The sequence below is a fragment of the Lissotriton helveticus genome, chromosome 1_1 (assembly GCF_964261635.1).
Source record: "Lissotriton helveticus chromosome 1_1, aLisHel1.1, whole genome shotgun sequence".
Lineage (NCBI taxonomy): Eukaryota > Metazoa > Chordata > Amphibia > Caudata > Salamandridae > Lissotriton > Lissotriton helveticus.
In genome coordinates, this window is record NC_136057.1 from 1,698,481,691 (window position 1) to 1,698,507,033 (window position 25,343).

At 41.3% G+C, this 25,343-nt stretch overlaps 1 protein-coding gene across 5 annotated transcripts in view; it reads left to right on the forward strand.

Annotated features, from left to right (window-relative positions):
* STAT6 (signal transducer and activator of transcription 6) overlaps window positions 1-25,343 on the forward strand; it is a 732,055-nt gene that overhangs the window by 467,000 nt on the left and 239,712 nt on the right. For all 5 annotated transcript variants that reach the window (XM_078688994.1, XM_078688995.1, XM_078688998.1 and 2 more), the window contains exons 6-7: window positions 21,200-21,348; window positions 24,053-24,184. In XM_078688994.1, coding sequence (XP_078545120.1) covers window positions 21,200-21,348; window positions 24,053-24,184 — 281 coding nt within the window. The remainder of the gene's footprint in view (window positions 1-21,199; window positions 21,349-24,052; window positions 24,185-25,343) is intronic.

Below are 25,343 nucleotides of genomic sequence, written 5' to 3' on the forward strand. Positions count from 1 at the left end.
CCCTCAGACCCATACTAGACCTCAGGCCCCTAAACCACTTCATCCTGTCAGACCATTTTCACATGCTCACGTTACAGCAGGTTCTACCATTACTCAGTCAGGGAGATTTCCTCGCAACACTAGATCTAAAGGATGCATATTTCCATATTCCAGTACACCCGTCACACAGAAAATATCTCAGATTTACCATTCAGGATCAACATTATCAGTTCAAAGTACTCCCTTTCGGAGTAACAACAGCACCCAGGGTGTTTACCAAGTGCCTAGCGACAGTGGCTGCACACCTGCGGAGACAAAATATCCACGTCTACCCTTATCTGGACGACTGGCTTATCCAAGCAAAGTCGGCCCAGCAATGTGCCACCCACATGTCCCACATCATTCACCTACTTCACAGTCTGGGGTTTTCACTGAATTATCCAAAGTCCCACCTTCAGCCCGCCCATGTACGGCAGTACTTGGGCGCAACAATAAACACTCTGGCAGCCAAAGCACAGCCAAATTCAGGGAGGATCAACAGCATTCAATTGCTGATACAAAAATTCAGACCCCAACACTCGCTTCCAGCACGAGTGTTCATGCAGTTGATAGGCATGATGGCCTCCTGCATCTTCATAGTCCCGCACGCGAGGCTACACATGCGTCCGCTCCAGGAGTGCTTAGCACGTCAGTGGAACCAGGCTCAAGGACAATTGAAAGACCTAGTGTTGGTGACCGGTCGCGCATACAGCTCTCTGCATTGGTGGAACCCACAAAACCTTTACAAGGGCCGACCGTTCCAAGAGCCTGTACCACAGATAATACTGACAACGGACGCATCTCTCCTAGGATGGGGAGCTCACGTACTCCACTACACAGTGCAGGGACTATGGACAACACAGCAGAAAAAGATGCACATCAACCTTCTGGAACTGATGGCGATCTTCATGGCAATGAAAGCTTTCAAAGTACATTTGTGCAACAAAGTAGTGTTGATCCGGACGGACAACATGACTGCCATGTACTACATACAGAAACAAGGGGGTACACACTCCCCACAGTTGTCTCATATGGCTCAGAGCATGTGGAAGTGGGCCATTCAGAGAAACATCTTCCTCATGGCAGAACACCTCCCAGGCAAGGACAATCAGATGGCGGACCTGCTCAGCAGGCACAGCCACCAAATACACGAGTGGGAGATACATCCATCAGTACTCCACCCGTACTTTCAGCAGTGGGGTCATTCAGAGATAGACCTATTCGCCACAAGGCAAAACGCAAAATGCCAAAGCTTTGCTGCCAGGTTCCCACACCCACAGTCGCAGGGAAATGCGATATGGATGAACTGGTCAGGCATATTTGCGTACGCTTTTCCCCCAGCCCCGCTAATACCGCTAGTGGCACGCAAACTAAGGCAACACTCAATGACTCTCATCCTGGTTGCTCCAACGTGGGCACGCCAACCATGGTACACCACGTTTCTAGAACTCTCCGTGGTACCGCATCAGAGGCTGCGACTCACACCCAGACTCTTGACGCAGAACCATGGCGACATTCAGCATCCAGATCCGAAACAGCTCAACCTTGCGATCTGGCTCCTGAGGTCTTAGAATTTGGCTACCTCAACCTGCCTCCCGACTGTATGGATATCATAAAGGAGGCAAGGAGGCCCACAACTAGAGTATGTTATGCGGCCAAATGGAAGCGATTCGTCATTTACTGTGCTAATAATGACATTAATCCGCTAGATGCATCTACTCACAACATCATCTGTTATCTATTACATCTATACAAATGCAATCTGGCCTACGCTTCCATACGTATACATTTATCCGCAATAGCAGCTTATCTCCAAAAGAGGAGGCATCTCTCCCTTTTCAGAGTGCCTGCCATCAAAGCCATTCTGGAAGGAATCAAACGAGTTATTCCTCCCAGGCACCCACCAGCACCTGTATGGAACCAAAATGTGGTCCTTACCAGACTGATGGGTCCACCTTTTGAGCCTCTCCACTCATGTGAGATACAATTCTTAACGTGGAAAGTGGCTTTCCTAATAGCAATCACATCGCTACGACGAGTTAGTGAACTTCAAGCACTAACTATCCAAGAGCCATTCCTACAGGTTCACTTCAACAGGGTGGTGCTACGCACTAACCCTAAGTTTCTGCCTAAGGTGGTTTCACAGTTCCATATAAATCAAACTATAGAACTACCAGTGTTCTTCCAGAATCCAGATTCACTGGCAGAAAGAATGCTCCACACACTAGATGTCAAAAGAGCTCTCATGTACTACATAGATAGAACAAAAGATTTCCGGAAGACAAAACAACTGTTTGTTGCCTTTTCACCACAACACAAAGGCAACCCCATTTCAAAAGCAGGTATAGCCAGATGGATCGTTAAGTGCATACAGATTTGCTATCAAAAGGCTAAGCGCACATGAACGATTCCCCCAAGAGCCCACTCAACACGAAAGTTAGGGGCATCCATGGCTTTCCTGGGAAACATTCCCTTAGAGGAAATCTGTAAAGCAGCCACATGGTCTACCATACACACATTTACCATACACTACTGCGTATATGTGCATTCCAAATAGCAGGCAGCTGTAGGACAGGCTGTTCTAAAAACACTTTTTCAGACTGCTGCAGCTGGCACAGGCAGCCGCCGCTAATGGAGGGACTGCTATGTATTCTATGCACGGATATGAATTCAGCAGCCCACATGCCTCGAACCGAATATGCTACTTACCAGTATGCATCTGTTCTTGGCATGTAGGGCTGCTGACATTCATATCGCCCGCCCTCCTCCCCGGCGCCTGTAGCGGCTGCAGCACTCGGAATTACTCTTAGCATGGTCCTCACTTACTGTACTACACTCCATCTCTGCCACAATGGCAAAAAACAATCTGAGGATGGAGAGGATGCCCATGCGCACTGTGGTCCAGGGGAGGAGCCACCTATCTCGTGATACTTCGAAGACTCTTCCAGGACAACAATGTGCAATCATCCGGACCCAACACTAGGCGGCGATCTATGCACGGATATGAATGTCAGCAGCCCTACATGCCAAGAACAGATGCATACTGGTAAGTAGCATATTCGTTTTCTAACCCACAGGAGTCACCACCACGTGCAAATAAAAATCAGAACCAGCCTTTTTGCCTTGTTTTCCTAAACCCAGTGACATTTTCGCTGTTGGTGAGTGGCTGTCGTACCAAAGGTAGGTAAACCAATACTTTAGCTAGATCTCCACTTCAGGACAAAATATATCTGCTATCAAATCAAATGTTTTTTGGCGACTGAATTTTTCTCTGTGGAATATTTCTGAAGAGAGGTGTTTTCTCTTCACCACTTCACCTCGGTAATTTACCTTTTGCTACTTCTATTCCCTTTTGTGTATTCCAGCCCGAACACTTGCTTCCTCCACCAAAAACACAACCTCCAACTAAGTTTCCCAGAGACACCGTCCTTTCCTGCAGCATGATTAGAAGGGGCTGAACTCCCCTGTATGGGTGGTGACTGGTTGAAGGTGTGTACTGTGGATGGGGTCCCCAGCTTTGCAGAACCATCCAACCGAAGCCTGAATTCCAGTCACCTCCCAACTCACTGCCTATGATGTTCTTCCCTTCATCTACTCTTGTCTGGCGTGTCACTCATTTCTCCTCATTCACCTTTTTTTGTGTCTATTATGTTCTTTCTCGCTACGTCCTTTCTGCGCTCCTCCCTTTTGCTTGGCTGTCATGCTCCATTCTGTTTGTCTTATGTTCTGTTCATTCTCCGCCTCTCTTCTCCACTCTCAATTTTTTGACTTCACTCTTCTCTTGTCACTCGTGTCTTCTTTGGTGCGCTCTTGGGCTCCCCATCACCAAGTTCTTGCAATTGTCACCTTTACATCTGGCAGCCATTGTTGCAGTTGTGTCGGGGTGGGATTATCTACGTGAGGGTGACCCATCTCTCTAAACGCAGTGGCTAATGGGCTGTCTGCTGAATCTGCCCTGCCTCACACATTTCATGTTTCCTTCCTCCTCCAGCATCTGGCAGTAAGAAGGTATCCACTTGTAATATCTCCCCAGGCCCCAACTGCCAAGTTGTCGAACAACAAAACCCCTAGCGTAACAGAACAAAGCCCTCCCACTACTGTATGTGTGTATGTATGTATGTGATATTTCTATAGCATAAACCTAACCAGAAGGCCGTGGAACACTGTACAGGGTCAAAGGCAAATATACAGTCAACAAATAATTGAAAAGGGAGCTGGGGTTTGGGATCAGAAGTGGACTGTTACTGCATTGCTATGTCCTTTTCTTTAAAGAAGTGTGTCTTCAGATTTATCCTAAATTGAAATTGGGTTGGAGAGGTCCTGATAGATGCAGGGATGTTGTTCTAGATTCTGAATGCAGAGATGGATTTCCTTGTTTTGTAATTTTTAACACTTGTTTTCCTCCAGTCTGATGGTGTCCTAGCTGCAGGTGTGCCCAGAGCAACTTGAGATGGTAAACCTGAAAGCCTGTTACTCAGAGGTTCTGGTCTTGATGACTTTATAATTGTGTATAAACACCAAAGCTTGTGAGGCCTCCTTGTACAGCTGACCACTTACTCGTGCAGGGAGATTCCAACTTCCCCAGGGTGGAAAACAGCAACTAGTCAGGTATTTCCAGTGTTTTTGCCACCTAAGACTGTATGTGAAGGTTGAAGTTTTCCATACTCTTCCAGGTCAGTTCAGCAATAAAGACATCCACCACCAGTGATAAAACCACCCCTGGACCCAATCAATCAAAACATAATCCTTTAGGTTCCAGAGACCTACAGGGAAGTGGTAATCAGGAACTGACATCAAGCCATTCCCCTGTTTGTTTGTTTTCTAAATGTGGACAAAAGTGTTCAGGGCCCTACCAAACCACAGGGAAAAATTTCACATCCTTCATATATGGACAGGATGCCATGCTGGATAATTGTCTGCAGTTGTGCATGTTATCACTGAGCCCAGGAGTCTTTCTCCCCCATCACATGGACATGGTGGAGAAGTGTGGCTCACTGGTTAGAGGAGGCAGACCCTTAGTTGGATCGCGCTTGACGCTGGTGATTCGGGAAGACAGCTCTGTTCGGTGGTTTATTGACCACACGGGTAAATACCGTCTTGTGACATTATTACTGAAATTGAAAATCGAGCCAAAGGGAAATATTCAAAATTGAAGATAAAAATTCTACACATATCAAAAAAGGCTAATACTTACCATGGTACGAGACATATAAGTTTTTCCTAATGGATATTGATATATAAGAATGGATTGAAAATAGCCAGGAAATTATTACCTAAGAGGATTTCGAATTAATATCACCTTGCGTCTAGGAAGCAATATAGCCCTGAAGAAGTTCCGGTCACGGAACGAAACGCGTTGGCTGGTGTTTGTATGGACTAATAAAGGAACACTGAATTCCACATATCTTTTCAACAGCATTTGTGATTCAGCGTCTGCATGCATGTGGCCTAACGAGTTATTACTCTCCAACGAATTATTGGACAATTAATTTTCTAGCGGTGCTTTTTCATATACGAACAACCCTGAAGCAGAGGTCAGACCCGGGACCAGGGTTCAATTCCCGACGCGGCAGGGTCTTGAGCCCAAAATGTCCACGGTCTCGATAATTCTCACTTCGGTGCCTACTGGAATCACGGGTTCACACTCTGCAACTCTGAGCAATAGCTTGCTTAATCTCCACTACGGCCCCCCTGCGGCGGGATGCCTGGCTTTCACCTTGGGGATGCCCAGTAGGGGTTATCTCACAGGGAAAAGCTAGGACGGGTTCCCAAAGCAAGCGCCTTGAGACCTTGCGGTGATAAGGTGCTATATAAGAATCTTTGACATTTGACATGACATGACATCACGTCAATAGAACACATTTTCTACAAATCAGTGTGACAGTTCCACTTGATCGCTTATCGCTATTAGGCCTGCTCAGAAAGTATCTGTGTGAAAGAAGAAAAGCCTTGAGCTCTCCTGCCTGGTTCTTACCTGGAAATTATGTAAGGCTCTTTCTACAGAGGAGTAGACCTTACGAATCACCTGACTGGTTTCCCATTTAGCAACCTGGTTATTCCCGCTTCACAGAAGCAGTGCCTTAAAAATTACTTCCTCCGATCTCGATCATACCTAAATATGGTCCCTGTAGGGAAGGGGGTGGATGGGTGTCTAAAACATTAATTTCTTCACTTGCCCATCCATGTGCATTCTCCATTCAGACACACTCAAGCTTGGTTCAACTGTCTGGTCACAAATGCTTTAATCCCTTTTTTCATTTGCTCAATATAGCAGGGTCCTCCCTCAAGGGCCACACAACAAATGTCATTCCAACATTTGGAGGGCATTTCAAGAGTTTGTGTAACTGTGTCTGTCATGCTTTGCATAGTTGTACTGGATTAGTTAAGATTCCATTACTGTGTCAAGACCGCTGACTGTGTTATAGCCAGTGGATATTATTGCACATGTTAACAGGTTGGAACATTTGTACACAAATGGTTAAAAGAAGTATTTGAGTGGATGCTTTGGGTTCCTAATCAGGGAATCACCTTGAACTCTCACATTGTTCCTTTCAATGATACATCACCTCCAAGAACCTTTTCTGAGACTTCAGAAACAGTGACTGATCAAGGATAATATGTTGGGTTGCAAACTCCAACTCACATTCACCCTTTATACTAAACAGTTGGTTGACAGGGATGTTGATCATTGATACAGTGGAGCAAGTGGCACTTCTCAGTTATGAAGAGTAGTTCTTGACTTTTACTTGCTGTCATTTTCTAGAAATCTAGAACTGAAATTGATTATCTAAACTAACTGTAAGATTCTCACACATCTAATACTGCTTTGCATTCCATTTGTGTTTCAGTTTTATTTCATAATAGAAATGATTTATTTCTTTCAAGCCTGGCATTAAATTGACAGTCATAACTTGAGAAAATTCCTTTGGCCAAGTTTGTTCAAGGCCTACCAGTGTGTAGTTTGTGCTAAAATGGAGAGTAACGTTTAACATGTTTGACTTAATCAAGCTATTATTTATTACTTTTATAATTTTGTTATTAGGAATTTATATCTGTGTACTTATAAGGGAGCATGCATAAAAATGAAAGAAAACAATATGTCTGAAGATAAACTTGGAACTCAGGGTGATGCATCAGGAGCTTTAGGTACAGCTAGACCTGTTCTGGTTGTGTCAGTTGTATGACAAATTATCTAACATAAATATAGTGCGACACAAAAATATTGCCAAAAAATACCATGGGGAAAAGTATCAACATTACGTACTTTATATATAGAGAACAAAATAGTAACAGCAATAATAAGGAAGACCAAAATATTGTCACAGAATAGGTAAGTATATTGAATATTAAATATTAAAGAGTATATTAGCTTTAGAAATATATTAAATATATTAAGCTTAAAAAAATGTATATATATACGGCAACCACCGTCTCCTCCGCGCAATCGTTCTCCCACGACCACGCATGCGGACACAGACACGGACCAAAATTTTAGGATGCTGTTAATCTTTATTCAGCTGTCGCCATAACGTTTCGGCACAAAGCCTTGATCACATGACAGCGCAACAACATTCACAGTGAATATTTAAAGTGCACAGTGCTACTTCATGATTGGATAATCGTATTCATGAATATAGGAGAAAGACTCACAGTTATTACAAGGTAAGTCATTAACCGAGGTTGATGCATGATACAATTATACGTATAGTAGTTTTATATTCGTATAAAATCATGCTTAATTCATATTTATATTTACATTTACATAGATATAGCAGGTTAAATCCCAGTACTGTTTTGACATCAAGAGTATTTAAAATAATGGGTTAAATCCCTTAGAAATTTCATTTCTTAATACTCAATCAGCCTAGTCCCTCCTACTATAATAAAACAAAGTATATAAATGTGCTAAAAAGTGCATTTTCGTGCAATCTAACAATATATATATAAATTACTGTAACAGAGTAGGCCTGAGCCCAAAACCTTTACTCATTTTACTGCAAGTGTGCTTCTAGTAGCCCCTTTCCCCTACATTTTGTATTTGTCATCTTTAAGTCGTTCCCAGATATTCCTTGTACATATTATATAGAGAGTACCAAAAATATGTTTTAATGTTTTTTAATGTGTTTTCTGTACAATAAACGTAGAAACTTAAGGTAATTTTTAGAGTGTTAGTAGAATTTTTCTATATACTTGTTACTTTCATCTTTGGACCATGGTTTTTGGCATTGGATCACATAAAGCATTATTGTGTTGTGTTGTATAAATGGGCTGGGGAGTGAAGGCCTCCAATGGGATAGATCCATCCAACTATATACTATCCTTATATATATATGCATAGCCAGACAGATATATAATATAAAAATAATATCAAATTACATTTTATAACTTGCAAACGGAATATAAAAATATATACTTTAAAATAAATGCTAAACTAATGATGAACATAATATAGAAATAAAATTATGAAATTAACATCAATAATAAATTACAAATATTACTAATAATTAAAAAACTGCATACAAAAAATAACAAAATACACATACAATATTACTAATATATATATATATATATATATATATATATATATATATATATATATATACATATATATATATATATATATCGATAACTCTCGCACACAAGAGCAAAGGTGGGCACTCCAGGCAAGGGGAAGCAATTTCTTTATTTTCTTACATCACAGTGTCCATCTTGATGCGTTTCGGCTGATCCCATCCGAAACGCAATTAAACACAATTAAAAACATTTCAATAAAATAGCGTTTGAATTAAACCTCAAAAAATAAGTTTTAACAAACATTAAAAACAAAATATTACATAAAAAAATATACTTGCATGAATCACATTCACTAATCTCATTCCAAAGTAAGCAATAGAAGTTAAAGGTTTGGACTTTGTAAGGGTCAGTTTTCCTATCCCCACTCCACCATAACCTATAGTATAGAAAGTATTGGACTTTGGAGGGTTAGATTTACCATCCCCACTCCGACATAAGCAGCAGTAGGGAAAGTATTGGACTTTGGAGTGGATACATTTATTACATTTATTAGTCCCACTCCAATGCAAATAAGAGTAAGGAAAGCGATGACCATAGGAAGGCTCAGATTTACTGTTCCCAAACCTCAATATATATATATATATATATATATATATATATATATTACCTACTGGCGGTCGCCAGTAGGTATATATAGTTAGGATTTTTTCTCTATGGGATTTTTGAAAATTCTATGTCTAATAACTTTGGCGTTTGTGGACGGAATTGGCTGAAATTTTCAGGAAAATGGCACATTTTGTTTCTGAGCAGCCCCTGAAAATTGGGGGGGGGGTTCGTCCAGGGGGGGTCGAGAAAAAAGGGGGGTCCCAAAACGTGTTTTTAACATTGAGTTTTCCATAGGGCGGTTGGCCTCACTTTTAGCCCGAACGGCTGAATGGATTTGCACGAAACTTGGCAAAATTGTAGGGACTGGTAGCCCGATGTGCCTTTTGTAGGTCTCAATATATGTGCTCCAGTGGATTTTGAGAAATTAACGTTTAAAAAAAGATATATATCTGTAACAGCGGACCGGGCAGCGCTCCAGTTCGCGTACTTTTCGCGCAACGGAGCTTTGTGAAGCGAAGCTGATTGGTTCTCCGGCGTCTGTCAACATTCCAAACAGTCCGTAGCGGCCGCCATCTTGTCTCTCGGTAGGATCGAGAGACAAGAGGAGGCGAAAGGGAAGGGGCAAATGACGATAAGGGGGCATAGTAGATCCTCCCTGACCTCTTAGGTTTGATGTACCATTTTGCCAAGTTTGGTGTAATTCCGTTCAGCCATTCAGGCTGTAGACGTATCTAAATGTCAATAATCGAACGGCTGAATGGATTTGCACGAAACTTGGCAAAATATTAGAGACTGGTAGCCCGATGTGCCTTTGCTAGGTCTCAATATATGTGCTCCAGTGGATTTTGAGAAATTAACGTTCAAAAAAAGATATATATCTGTAACAGCGCTCCGCTTCGCGTACTTTTCGCGTTACAGAGCTTTGCGAAGCTGATTGGTTCTCCGGCGTCTGTCAACATTCCAAACAGTCCGTAGCGGCCGCCATCTTGTCTCTCGGTAGGATCGAGAGACAAGAGGAGGCCAAAGCGAAGGGGGAAATGACCATAAGGGGGCATAGTAGATCCTTCCTGACCTCTTAGGTTTGATGTACCATTTTGCCAAGTTTGGTGTAATTCCGTTCAGCCATTCAGGCTGTAGACGTATGTAAATGTCCTATGGAAAATTGCATAGGGAAAACACATTTGAAAGTGTTGAAATTTAGAACCAATTAAAATGTTACTTTGGTTTTGTATTTGTGTGTGATGAAAGTTAATTGGTTATGTATATATGTCAAATGAGAGGAAACCACAGCCATTTTGTGATACTACTGTCTGAGGTACATTTGTGAGGAATTTTTGGTGGTGAATTTCTGGTGTTTGATTTACACAGTACTAACACTTCTCCTACTTTTAAAAAGGTGAGTTGTTAATTTGTAAGGGGAACTATGTTGTACACTTGAAGATAATTTGAAAAATGTTTTCTGTTATTTATTTGCAGTCCTTCTGTTATACTAAATACTTGATAAAGTTAGTTTTATATTATGTATTACTAAAAACGATAAATGAAAGTGATTATTTTTTTCTGCAATTTACAGCAAGCAATTTCAAAATAAAATGGCTCACAATGAAGAGACCGTGGCAATTTCTTTTGAATTGTCCACTACATTGATTGAAATTGAGAGCACCAATAATGAAATATTGTCACATGGAGGAGATGACTTGTATGATTCCATTAGATTGATTGAAATGGACAGCACCAATAATGAAATATTGTCACAAGGAGGAGATGACTTGAATGATTCCACTACATTGATTGAAATTGAGAGCACCAATAATGAAATATTGTCACAAGGAGGAGATGACTTGTATGATTCCATTAGATTGATTGAAATGGACAGCACCAATAATGAAATATTGTCACAAGGAGGAGATGACTTGAATGATTCCACTACATTGATTGAAATTGAGAGCACCAATAATGAAATATTGTCACAAGGAGGAGATGACTTGAATGATTCCACTACATTGATTGAAATTGACAGCACCAATAATGAAATATTGTCACAAGGAGGAGATGACTTGAATGATTCCACTACATTGATTGAAATTGACAGCACCAATAATGAAATATTGTCACAAGGAGGAGATGACTTGAATGATTTTTTTGATCAATCTGTTGATGGCGAATTTATCGAATGTTTGGAGACCATAGAGTTACAAGAATCATCATTGCAGACTTTTCATGAGGAAATTGCTGATGAGGACATGTTACTAGTTCTTTCAAATTTAGAAAATTCTGAAGAATAAATTTATATTTAGAAATCAAAAATTGTTTGAGACATTATTTATTTTTATTTTTAATTTATGAGGTTGTAGCGAAGTGATTGTAGTATAAAATGAGACTTATAGTATAGAGTGCAACATTTTTATGTTACATGGTAAGTTTACTCATATTTACTTCCCTTCTGCCACTATATTATCTCCAATGTGTATTTGACATCTCTTCTTCATCTCCGGCCTCCTTTCTCTCACTGTGTGTCTCCGATGCATCTTATCGCTGCTATTTTGTGTAATTACAGAAGAGAGTAAAATAAAATAGTTCGGAACGTGAAAAGGGGGCAAAGTAGAGTACCCCTCACCCCGTAGGCCTTTTCAGGCGGTCCCAAAAGGATCAGTTTCTGCTTTCCTGAGAGATTATGGTATGAGTTCCATATACCACAATAATTTGCATTACAACATGCAAGATATCTATCTCCTATTACCAACTTTTGGAGTTATTCGCGCTAAGCGCGAATATCTCCAAAAAGTTATACCTGCCCTGAGCAGTTCTTAGCCATGTTATCCAATGGGAGGTGGATAACATGGCTAAGAGCATTAGCTCGGTAATGCATGAATATCGCTGACTTTTTAGCGATATTCATGCATTGCGGCCGTTTTTTATCGCATTTGCGATAAACCTTGATAATAGCAAGGTTTATCTTCGATAATTTCTGACGATGCTTAGCGGTAAAAAATTCGTTGGTAAGCATCGTTAGCGATAAATATCGCTTAACTTTGGTAATATGCACCAACGTCTGTTAACGTTCGATTCGAAGGAAATGAGGAAGTGTTGAAAAACATTGTTTGCGCCATCTTGCCTTTTTTGAAATGCCACACTTTTGTCGTGCACGGCAGCCATTTTAGATGCCTTGACCAGACCCACTCTCTGCACGCTGTCGATTCGTAGCATGGCTCCCCACCCTCGCAAGCATCTTCCCCAGGCACTGGTCACCCCCGCTCTCTGTCTTATGCATGGGCAATAAACCTCCCCCCATCTGCGCTGCTCTTCCCTGAGAATCACACTCTGTGCCCGCCCGACACCTCCCTTTCGCCCTATTCACTACCGCACCCTCGGACACTCCTCTTCCTCTGTGTCCGATTGTCCAGGCTATCAGCTAGCCCTGCAGATGTAGTTTATGGCTCCAGCTGTAAAGAATCACCCCTCTTTAAAGGAGTTATAGTAGATCAAGGCCCACACCCGATGAGATCCGTCACACCACACGTGTTCCTACTATCTGAAAACCATCCTGTATTGTGATTGGGGAGGGGACCGAGCCTGAAGCGGAAGATTCCAGGAATGACTCTTTGTACATCAAAGTTTTTACAATTATGTGTCACATTAAAAATATATAGCACTCCAACAAAGTAGTAGGAATATAAAACTTTAATAACATATAAATATATACAACAAAACAAAAACAGTAAAAACATTTAAACAACGAAGAGACCGTGGCAATTTCTTTTGAATTCCTGATGAGGACATGTTACTAGTTCTTTCAAATTATGAAAATTCAGAAGATGTTGCCTGGGGGTGGGTCGTCAGTAGCAGTCTGTTGTGCGAATAGTTCCAAGGCAGCAGAACGCGCTGAAATCTAGATGGCACGAAAGTGATGTCTAGTAAGTTGCCGCCCAGCAAATAACGGCGTGGGGCGCCGCGGGGGGTGGATTGTCAGTAGCGGTCTGTTGTGCGAATAGTTCCAAGGCAGCAGAAAGCGCTGAAATCTGGATGTCACGAAGGTGATGTCTAGTAAGTTGCCGCCCAGCAAATAACGGCGTGGGGCGCCGCGGGGGTGAGTGAGTCCAGTAGGCACCACAGCTATTCTTACCGGCATTGCAGAATTACTGCTGGGGACAATGCCTGTGCTGTAGCAGGGTCACAGCAGAAACAAAAAGGATTCTGTTGAAGATGTTGTTGGTTTTCAATTTGAAAACAGTTCTGGTGTCAATTGCTATGCTAATGTAGTGGTTAATGTTTTGTTTTCTCTAGAAAATGTAAAAGAGGGGGAGGCAGTCCAAAGTTCCGTTAAAAGGGCAAAGGAAAGGATCGGTGGTTTGAACTATCAGTCAAAAAGGGGAGGGGGTGCAACAATTTTTCCTACCGGGTCACACTGTGCTTTCACCGGAACTGAGGTCTGCAGGATTCTAGTAATTCAAAGTGAGGCTGGCGCCAGCATGGGAGCGCCGACGTCCCGCGGATACAGTTTCGTCACTCCACGGGCGATCATGGCAGTCATTCCCCATCGGGGGTGTCTGCGGGAGTCGGAGACTCCCGCGGCTCCTGTAGAATCTTCAAGGTCGTGGAGGACTACGGTGGTGGAGTCAACCAGTGACCGGGCCATTTCTTTATGCTGGGCCCGCTCTTGCCAGGTCGACCGCCATTTTGAGAGTTCGGTAGCTACTGGCGATCGCGGGGTCAAATGAGCGGACGGGCTCCACCCTGCCGGGCGAGACGTTGCAGCATCGCCACAGTGGAAGAACCCTTTTCCGGGCGCTTGGAGCGCTGAGGGTGCAGGTGGGAAGCCTCCACTGGGGAGGCGGGAGAGGCCTGTTCGCATCGTCTCTCCCTCCCAGTGCACCCCACGGCGTCTCGCTTGAGATTTGTTATGGCCGGACCAGGCGATGAGGACGAGGGGGGGGGGGGTCGGAGGCATGTGCAAGACATCCCCCCCCCCAGTGTTGTCGCAGCCATTATTCAAGAGAGAAGAAGTGTCCCGTCCGTCTTCGGGCCGGGCTTCCGGTGGATGTCGGCCGGACGCCCCTGGCTCTGGCCCCATGAACGGGTTTCTTGGTTTATCGGCTGCAGCCGGATCCCGTCGGCCTCGGCCCCCCGACCGTTGGTGGCCGGACCGGAAGAGCATGTGGTGGGAGTACCTGCAACTCTCAAGGGCCACCGCGGCCGGACTGGGAGAGAGAGGGGAGGGTCGAGGAGACATTCCCCCCCCCTGAAACTCTTCAGCGTTGTAAAGGCAATCCCCTGGCCGGGTCCCGATGGCCTCGGCCTCTCCTCCGGCTACACCCTACGTTAGGATCTCCTGGCCGAGGCGTGGCAGCAGGATCCGCCTTATATGGGCTGCTCCCAGCTGGGCGTAGCCGCAACCCTGCCCCACCTTGGAAGTTTCCAGAGTGGGGGCGGATGTTCTACTGACTTGCATTTTCCCTAGTCTATCGATTTTTTTGGCGTGGCAGGCGGTGGGACAGCGAGGGGTGATTTGGTTTCTCTTACTGTTTTTCTGGTCTCTCACCACTGGCATATTTCTAACGTTTTCTTGTTTCTAGGACATTAATAGGTTTTATCATTACGTTATGTTATCGTTTCTTTGTTCGTTGTTTAATAAAAGTTTATGTTCATCAGTGGCCTACTGATTTTCGTTTTCCTATTCTTTTCTTTCCAGGTTGTTTCATGCTAAAGTTTCTGTTAACAGGATACAGTGATCACTTCGTTATTATTGCATATGTCCTTTTCACTAGGGGTGCTCTCTGGTCGGGCCAGATGACGTATCTCTAGTAAATGGTCCGGGTGAAACAGGTGCATCAATCAGTGGGGAGTAGATAGGCATGACAGATTACAACGGGGGAGAAAGGTCCGCATTACGTACCCTTTCACTATTTGCAAAGATTTTCCTACGTATATTTGCAAACAGGGAATACCTCCAAAAAGAACCAATTCCCAAACAGTCAATGTTTGGGGAAACAATCAATCAATGAGGAACGAAATAGGCACGACGTGTTAAAGGTTTGCGTTACCTACCCTTCACTATCTGCAAAGGGAGAGAGAATATTCCTATTCTTCCTCGTTTGCAGGCAGAGAAGATTCTTAAGAGAACCAACTTCGAACAATTCAATGCTCGATTCAAACAATCAAGAAGGGGTACTGTGAACACAAATGAACGCCGCTTATGTACATACACATTGGTATTATCAACAGGTTGTTCCTAATGTTTCTATTTTAGGGAGGTCAAAAAGAGATCCCATTAGTGGCCTACTGATTTTGCTCGATTCCTTTTCTTTTTTTACACGATTTTTCGCTATCTGCAAAGACTAAACAGAGTATTGCGACTCTGTGCTTGTTTGTAAATAGAGAATGAACCAAAGAGAACAATCAATCAAATGGAGAGAGAAGCAGGCACAACGGATTACAACGGGGGCAAAGGCCTGCGTTAACTACCCTTCACTATCTGCAAAGAGAGAGTACTCCTAATAGAAATGAGGGGTGGGGGGCAGCATTCAAAGCAGATCAGTGTGCATAAACACGAAAATGTTTTTACTTACCACGTACTTGACATTCGACAGCTTATGATATTTACTATTAAAAAACCATTGAAATTCACTGAAAAAACCATAGGTTATAGACCATATATAGTTAGGAATTAGCATTTAAAAAACCTTATTTTACTCACACAAAACCATTGAAATTCCATATATAGTTAGTTGCACTAACTATATATCGCGCACCCGCAATCCACTGCTGATCATGTCACATATTACATCAATCATGACATGGTCACTGACATCACTGATGACATCACTGATGACATCTCAAATGACATCACTGATGACATCACTGATGACATCTCATTTGACATCATTCTTGTGCTAATACGATAAACCTCTTCAGACTCTAATATAACCTTAGATACACTCAGTGTATACAGACACTCACACACTGCCACTCATCCATGGAGTTACTCACACACCCAGTCAGTCATGCAAAGAAACAATCTCACCTCCATTTCTTCAACTATACAGTTAAACACACCTTACTTATTGAAACATATACTAACACATATTTACTCTCTTATACAATCCCTGATACAAGTTCACAATGATCGATACAACCACTCACTCATTCAGTGGCTCTCATGCACAGTTATTTATATATGCCAACTCTCACATGTACTGTGTTTTACATATGTATTTAGTATGACATGTAGCGTTGAGATATCCATTCACTCATCAATACACTCATGCACACAGTCAACTGCCCATGTAGCTGTTTCCACATGCACTCTTGAACTCATACACCTAGTGAATAAACTGCTCACACATCTATGCACAGAGTCACACACCTTACAGCCACCCCCACACAAACTCAATCTCCCATAGAAATACTTGGGCAACCAATTAATAACACATATAGCCTCTCGTATAGCTAATGATCAACACATGCAGCAGTTTACATCACAACAGACATAATGATGCACAAATTAAGACAGTTTAGTCACTAACCCATGCATTCAGTGAGACATATTTAATCACTCACTCATACAGTCAGTCACGCACCTACTAAATCCTTCATCCAGACACTTATACATCCACTCATTCTTCAATATGTAAGACATATTTTAACTTTACAGAAACATACAGTCACTGGATGTTGTCATCAGTGATGTCATCAGTGATGTCATTTGAGATGTCATCAGTGATGTCATCAGTGATGTCACTGACCATGTCATGAATGATGTAATATGTGACATGATCAGCAGTGGATTGCGGGTGCGCGATATATAGTTAGTGCAACTAACTATATATGGAATTTCAATGGTTTTGTGTGAGTAAAATAAGGTTTTTTAAATGCTAATTCCTAACTATATATGGTCTATAACCTATGTTTTTTTCAGTGAATATATATATATATATATATATATATATATATCCTCACACACACAGGTTTTTTCGCTGGCATGGCGCTCTTCAGAATGGTGCGTAACCTTGTAACCAAGCCTGGTTACTTCGAATTTTAGCACACTTCCTCCAAGAAGGAATAAGGTAGGTCGCACTCTGTTTTTTTTCCTCCATTTCTGTCATGCAGATCTTTTTATTTCATTCGAATAAACAAACCACCAACGTTTCGGTTTCAACTGAAACCTTGCTCACGGTAACGCCATTCATTTTGCTTTGACTTTTTAAGCATTTACAAAAAAACTAATTTCCTGTTTTTATCACAGAGGGCATTATGGTAGTTGTAGTGTATTTTGTTATATTCAATTATTTACATTCTATATACAGGTCAAAGCTGTTGTAAATTCACACCTCAATCATTTCATATATTATTTACAAACAATTCATGTCATTTTTTAATATAAAATTCATGTTTCTTTCACTGAATTTTTCTTGCTTTCATCATATCTTATTTATCACATTTCTATCACATCCTCCAGTGGATTTTTCCTTCTGTTTTTACATATTTTACATTACACTATTTACACTCCAATCAGATCCTCCAGTGGATTATCCGTTCCTGAATGAAAACAAAATCATTGATTTGTGTAACAAAAAGACAGATTATTTGATGATATAATATTCTTGCAAGTTGTGATAAGTCTTTGTTACGAAATGTTTCTTAAAAAGCTTTTTAAACTCAAATATGAATTCAAACACTAAAAACTAAGTCAGGGGGCTCTTTCTCTCTTCACAAAAACAACAGTTCCTTATAAATGAATGTACAATTCCTCACTCTGGTTCAAACCGTGGGGGGTCAGGCTACGCATATTTAAAATATGACGAGATTCTTTTTGTCATAATTGTCTTTCTCTGTCCCCTCCTCTTACATGTTTTTTTGCTGTGTCAATTCCATAAAACTTTAAACGTTTCCAGTCACCGTTGTGGTCCGTTTCCATATGTTTGGCAACAGCATTTCCTCGATCTTTGTGATTCGTTGCCCTAACGTGTTCCAGGATGCGCTTTTTGAGCTCACATTTTGTGCTTCCTATGTATTTTAAAGGACACGGACATTCTATTATGTATACAACGAATTGACTTTTGCATGTAATCAAATCCTGAATCTTCCACATTCTGCCATCCGCCATTTTCATCTCCTGGGTATTTTTAGCAATTTGGCAAACTTTACAGTTGTGACATTTTTTGAAACCTTTGCTTTGTAACCGTTTTTTGTTTCTCTCTTTTTGGAAGTGACTTTGAGTTAGGCGGCCTTTTAGATTTCTTTTCAGTACCTCTCTGATCTTATTCGATTCCTTGGAGAAAGTTGTGATGAATCTGATTGGCTGTGATTTTATAATTTCTTGATTTTGTTTAGGTTTCAAAAGGTCTGGTCTTTGCAATTTGTTTGCTCTTTCCCAGCCTGATTCAATTTGTCTTTTGATGTATCCTCTTTTTGCGAATCTTTTTGCGGTTTGTGTGCTATTTTTCATCCATTCCACCGGTTCTGAGCATATTCGTCTCAATCTTAAGAATTCCCCATAAGGGATATTTTGGAACAAACTTGGTTGGTGGAAGCTTTCCGCATGCAAAGTGGCATTTGTTGCTGTTGTTTTTCTGTGAAGAGTTGTATGGATTTCGTTTTTCGAAATGTAGATTTCAGTGTCCAGGAATGTCACTCGTGTTTTGCTCAGGTCATAGGTAAATTTGAAATTAACTGTTGTTTCATTCAGAAGTTTGAAATACTCTTTGAACTCCTTTTCGGACCCATCCCAGATTATTAACAAATCGTCTATGAAACGCAGCCATAGCACTATTTTATTTAGGAATTTATCATTTTCTGATTGCCATGCACACGTTTGTTCCCACCACCCCATGGTGAGGCAGGCGAAACTAGGACTAAAATAAAAGCCCATTGCAGTTCCTTTACGTTGGAGGAAGATGTCCTCCCCAAACATGAACACGTTTTGTTTCAAGCATAGGTTCATAATTTCTTCCAGCATTTTATTATGTTGAGTGAAGTGAATGTTGCGTTCTTTCAGAAAAAAGTTGCATGCTGCAACTCCAATTTGATGATCTATGTTGGTGTATAAAGACACCACATCCATTGTTATTAGTAAGTAAGATGTTTTCCATGGGATGCCATTTATTAGTCTCAGCATGTCGCTTGTCGCTTGTGTCCTTGATGTAAGAACATAATTTCGATACAAATGGTAACAAAAAAAAATCTGTATAATTTGCCATTGGCTCCAGTAGAGATCCTATTGCTGATACGATCGGACGCCCTGGTGGTCTAGTGCGATTTTTATGGATTTTTGGCAAAAAAATACATTGTTGCCATTGTCAGATGTTTTACTGTCAGGTATTTCCATTCATCATGATCTATTAATTCCAGATCTTTCCATTTTTGCAATTTGTCCTCAATCAGTGAAGTTAGCGCTTTTCTTTCAGTATCTTTTAAGTTATCCACATAATGTTGTCTTTTTATTTTGTATATATCTTGTATCACTGCCTCCTGAAAGACATCCATTTTCTTTTCCCACTGGCATTTTTTTCTGGCTCAAACCACAGCCAATCAGATTCATCACAACTTTCTGCAAGGAATCGAATAAGATCAGAGAGGTACTGAAAAGAAATTGGAAAATCTTACAATTAGATAATAGCATTGGAAAAATAATGGGAAATGCTCCGCAAATCACGTACCGAAGTACGTTTGAAATAATAAGGCAGCTGATAGGCCCGACGCGTTTCAGAAATTTATTTTCCTCTTCAGGGGCCAACAGTAAAGTGCATGACGACTACCTTCTCCCTTTAACACAAAAACACAAACTGCCCATACTAACAAACGATTTGGGGAAGGCGCACGCAGACTGGAGTGCAACCTACTACTTGGACAACCCCACGGAGCTGGAATATACGAGCAGCAGTCCTGCCGCTGGGTTGCACCACCCCGGGAAACGGGGGCCACGAGACTCGCTATCTCAGGAGTAACGTATGTGGAGCTGCGCGATTGATAAGGACTGGAGTGTTGTTTGAGGCTCATGTTAGAGCCTTTGGAACGGAGCAGTCATTTGAAAGTGCGTCCATCCAGGGCACACAGACTACATCTCCCATAAACACAATACATGTCTTCATAAAGGGAGAAGGTAGCCGTCATGCACTTTACTGTTGGCCCCTGAAGAGGAAAATAAATTTCTGAAACGCGTCAGCTGCCTTATTATTTCAAACACACAACTGCCCATACTAACAAACGCTTTGGGGAAGGCGCACGCAGACTGGAGTGCAACCTACTACTTGGACAACCCCACGGAGCTGGAATATATATATATATATATATATATATACACACATATACATGTGTGTATAAATGAGTGTGTACATATATATATATATATATATATATAATCAATTATTTTTTACATTGTAAAATTGGTTGAAACAAATACATATTAAAAGTATTAGATTAACAGTTAACATTTTGAAAAAATAAATTTCAAAATACTTACAAATTAAAACCATTAGATATATATATTTAAAACAGTACCCAAACTAGTGCCCCAAAAATCCAACACCCACAAAAACAAATTGAAATAATACTTGAAAACAATTAGCAGTACACAATTTAAGAAATAACTATAAAAGATAATTAATATAAACAAAACCATTACATAATACCCTCAATTAACATACAAATTATTACAATTTATTTAATCATTTCCTACATCAATCTGATTAAGCAATTTGCAAATAAACCAGTTAATTAACCTTTAATAAATAATTTACAAATAAAATAATGTCATGTTTAAATTATTCATATATATTACCAGATCAAACAAAACAATACTAAAAATATTTACATACTCTTACCATTATCTTACCATTAACATAATAACTTCTAACACAAAACTAAAAAACACAAACAACAAACTGATTAAAAAAACGACAATGTATAAAACTGTAATTAGAAAATATTTATAACGTACATTAAAAAGACATTCTTATCTTCAGTATTCTGTCCAACTAGAGTTTTTAAATGATATTAGAGTGGAACACCGTTGTGTTCTCTTCCACTGTCTCACTTTCTCACTCTTTTCCTCTTTGTTGAACAGAAATTGACCAGCCTGATTCTAAGCACAGTGAACCTCCTGGCGAGCATGCAGGCGCAGTTGTTGAAGCGGATCCATATCTGGAAGAGACAACAACAGCTGTCAGGCAATGGGGCGCCTTTCAATGATGACCTCTCTCCTATCCAGGAAAAGTATGTGCCCATTGATAGTTCTGCACCATCACCATTTTGGACAGTGATATTCAGGAGGTCTAAGCATGTCTCAGATATGGGCCTCTCTGCTTATGATATCATCACACCTTTGTGACACTCTCACAAAAGGATCTAAACATTGCCTGCTGTTTCCTATACACTTTGTGTTCAGTTCTGTGGGAAAAGAGTGAACATTAGGGAGGAGGTTGTAGAATGTGCTGGAAGTATACACATTTATTTTCAAGAATCTTTAGGGCCCTACAAATGTACCCACATTGATGGGAACAAGCATGAGATAAGTCCTCAGTTGGATACAGGGTGTTAGGGAGATATTTTTAAATGTATTGGAACTCTTAAGACCGTGGATCATTATGAATGTTAGAGCAGTGTAGAATCGATGAAGGCACACGAGTTTTCTTCAAAAACCAAGTGGTTGGAGCTTAGGCAATCCTCAAAGATGATGTGTTGATTGTAAATGGATAGTAATAGTCAGAGTGGTGAACACGCAAGGGGACCCTGTAGAGTCTGTTGAACTATCATCGATAGAAAAAAGGCTATTTTGATTTGATCACTTTTTTCTTAATCACTGCCTAACTACTAAATTCATCATATTTTGCATGGGTATACCTAAAATCTGCAGAGGATTAGGGCAATATGAACACCTGTAGCATCATATAACATTTGGTCCTTGAGGACCGATGATGAAACATGGAATTTCCCACACTGATCTGCTCCAGGCGAGATTTTTTCTCCATTTATGTTGCGTCTAGTCATTTACCTTCAAATTAATATAGCTGCTTACTTTGAAGCACACTCACTGTTTTCAAAGGATGCTTCAGAGCTAGAGGTGGGCAAGCCAAGCTTGAGCCAGAAACCTGGACCTGGCTCAGCTTGAAGGTCTCTTGGAACCTAGAGTCTAAAATGAGCTGAGCTTTCATGGGAGTTGATGTGGCCTAGTGGTTACAGCTGCCAATCATGCAACATGGGGAACCCAGGTTTGAATGCTGGCAGATCTCCCTGTGCCCCAAATAAATGTATAACTACTTTATGTCTATTGTGGAACACTCGTATGTCCTACATCCTCCAAGAAAAAGGACAGAACACTCACTTTTGATGTCAGAAAGAGACACCTATCTAGTGGCTGAATAGCACAGTGTGAAACTGGAACATCTGGGATCATTCCCAGCTTCCCTGCTTGATAAAACTGCCTGGTCGTAGACAGATACTTTAGTTCAGTGAGCCTCCTTTTTGTTCATTATCACATATAAGAGCACCTTCAATGAGATCACAATGTGTGCTTTACAAAAACATGAATGGGCCGATTATGAGGTCGGTCGGAGTTTTCTCGGACCGACACCGTCATGGAATCGTGACTGACCGCATGATTACAATGTGACTGCACACTGTGCAGTCGCATGCTCCGATGTTTCTATGGGAGCTTGTGCTATGCCCTACACCGGCCATAGCACAAGCTCCCATAGAGAAATTGGAGTTTGTGTTTATCCCTGCACCCTGTGGGCGTCACCTCAAGGTGCAGGAATTTACAGGGGGGCACCATAGGTGCCCCCCAGGCCAACAAACGTAGGCCGCAGGTCACTTTCCAACCACCTTTCCCTTTCGGAAAGGCTGGCATGGAAAGACTGTCAGAAACCGGCACCGTGATCCTGACGGCAGGAACGCCCTCCTATTGGAAATATGGTCCGGTTTCCGTCTGCCTTCTTGAGCCCATCGGAAGCCAGCCGGAATGACCGGCCAGTTTCAATTTCCGACTGCATAGATTGTTTTTAGGCGGTCGGAATTGAAACCGAACCTTTCCGACCGACATTGTAATCGGCCCTCTGGCGTTTGATTTATTACCCTATAATGATGCTCCATCCATAATAAGAGTCCAAACCACATATAGGATGCACGTGGCAACTGACTTGTCTCTTAGTTCAACAACAGCATAGTCATTAGGGCGGTGGCAGGAATGTTTCTCAATGCATTTTTAAAACCTCTAATTTTTTAATAATAACTGGTTCTCAATGCAGAGATTTAATCTGATGTACTAAAGTTAAAACCCTGCTTGTTAAAAAATGAATTTTTAAGACCATATCATATTCTAACAGGCTGTTTTTTTGCATGATTTACGTGCCAAATATTTTCAAGATTCAGCTTCTTCAATGGCTCCTAGAGCCAGTGCCGACTCTTGGCTCGACTCTACCTCGGCTTTCCCTGTTAATTTATTGGCTCGCTCACCTCTATTCAGAGCAAGAATTCCGGAAGACCTGGAAGATCCAGGGCATCTGTAAAATGGTGGTGTAGTATCTATTTAAGGCTCATCATTTCTAAATCATTTATTTAAGAAAATGTCCAATCATGGGTGCAAATTGCTCGCCCAGTAATTATTGTTAGCTAGAAATACTGTAAACAGAGGGCACACAATTTGCACCCATTCTTGATTTACAAACTTCAAAATGAGGGGTAACGAGCAAATTGCAAATTTCCCCTCGCACTGAGATATGCAAAACTGTAATGCATGGTATTTGCCAATCAGATTTGTGTTAGATTCCGAAGGGCTTCATGCGTTTATTAGATTTTCTACCACAAAATATTCATGGTTAACTTGAAATCAGTGTTAAACTGTTAGTTTGCTATGCCAGCTTCTGGAGTTGCTGGGCCACTGCCTGCTACAATAAACATTGTTTGTCTTGTTGTTCTCCAGGTGTGAAATCCTGTTTGATATTCACATCCGGCTAAACCAAGAATTACTGAGGACCAGCTCAGAAGTGGGGACGGAGGCCTTCAAGGGGCTGCCGGAGCAACTCAGCAACTCGCTAATAACCCTAGTCAAGAGGTATTTAGAGATAGTTTTTCTTTGTCAGTGTTTTATGTAGGTAAACTTGGATGTTGTGAGTATCACTGCTTTTAACAGAGGGTCCTGCCTTAAGATAAACTGCCCTAATTTGCTTCTTGGTTGTTTTAATTTGAAGGTGTATGGGGGGTGGGGGTGTTAGTACCCAGGAATTTCATTCATGTTTAAAGTTCAGAATTGAGGCTTTGAGCCAATGTGTCGTTCAACAACAGCTGTTTTCTTGATTGTTTTTCCTGCACAGGTTATCTTCAACAAGTGAGAGCATTCAGAAGTTGACTGTGCCTACATGTCATATTTGCTTGGGGTTGTGTGAAGAATTGAGGGGCATATTACCAACAACTAGCGATATTTATTGCTAAATGGGCTTAGCGAGTTTTTTTTTATCGCCAAGCATCGCCGGATGTTATTGCAGAGATAACGTGCTATTAGCAACGTTTATCTCTAAAGCGATAAAATACCCGGCGATAGCGGCGAAATGCATGAATATCGCTGAGAATACAGCGATATTCACGCATTAAAACCAATAGGGTCTTAGCCATAATATCCACCTCCCATTGGATATAATGGCTAAGAACTGGTCTGAGCAGGCGTTAGCTTTTGGAGATATTCGCGCTTAGCGCGAATATTTCCTTCGCTACGCCTGCGTTGATAATAGGCGATAGCGATGTTAGCGACTGTTTTTAGTTGCTGACAGGTTGGGTATGCCCACTTTGCATGTCATTAGCGATAAATATTGCTGACATGCAAACCGCTCGCTATCACCTCAAAGCTGTCGCTAACATAAGTTAGCGACAGCTTGCTAATAGGGCGGTGTAATTATCGCCGCTTAGCGGCCGAAAACGGTCGCTAAAGCGGCGATAATCTAATATCGCCAGGCTTGGTAATATGCCCCTGATTTTGTTATGTATTTAGTACTTAGAAATGTTGCATTTTAAAGGGTGGGAGTCTTCATGTCAGGCACTGAATAAGATCATTTGTCACCACCATATAGATTCACACAGTTATAACTACACACACATATTTAATTACATTAAAATCCTACATGGTGGTTTATTTTATTTTATTTATTTTATTTTGAAAGTTTTATATAGCGCGAACAAGATCTTTGCAGATAACAGAGCGCTTTACAAAGGGAGGTGGA